This window comes from Penaeus monodon, chromosome 27 (genome assembly GCF_015228065.2).
Source record: "Penaeus monodon isolate SGIC_2016 chromosome 27, NSTDA_Pmon_1, whole genome shotgun sequence".
Classification (NCBI taxonomy): domain Eukaryota; kingdom Metazoa; phylum Arthropoda; class Malacostraca; order Decapoda; family Penaeidae; genus Penaeus; species Penaeus monodon.
In genome coordinates this window covers 8,686,695-8,687,088 of record NC_051412.1, presented here as the reverse complement: position 1 = coordinate 8,687,088, position 394 = coordinate 8,686,695, and the positions used below count along the sequence as shown (strand labels likewise).

At 28.7% G+C, this 394-nt stretch overlaps 1 protein-coding gene across 1 annotated transcript in view; it reads right to left on the bottom strand.

Moving 5' to 3' along the window:
• LOC119590560 (aldo-keto reductase family 1 member B1-like) overlaps positions 1-394 on the bottom strand; it is a gene marked incomplete at its 5' end in the record, with an annotated part of 27,721 nt that continues 27,327 nt past the window's right edge. The window contains 1 exon segment of the mRNA XM_037939223.1: positions 1-237. Within this exon segment, the coding sequence (XP_037795151.1) occupies positions 195-237 (43 nt within the window).

Genomic DNA, 394 nt, shown 5'->3' with positions numbered 1-394 from the left:
GGATAATAACCATAAGCTTTCATTCACAGTCAGTTAATAAATCTTTCCTCTTAACACTGTCCTATAAATGCAATTCTGAGAGGACAGAATGTTGACAAAAAACAATAATAACCCCAAGCTTTCATTTACAATCAGTAAAAACAAAATATCTCCTTCCAATATAATACTTATTTTTCTCTTAACAATGTATTTCCTCAAAATTCAGTGTTGAATGGCCAGTGTGGATGGTCCTGTACCCTGAAAATAAGAATCATATGATTATTAAAAGATTTAAAAAGTTTGTGAATTATCAAAATGATTCCTAGTTTACTTTTAAAGTAAATAAATGCATCTACAATTGGAAAAGGAATATGCTTATTGTTAAAATGTAATCCCAGTAGTTGTAAGTTTGTTT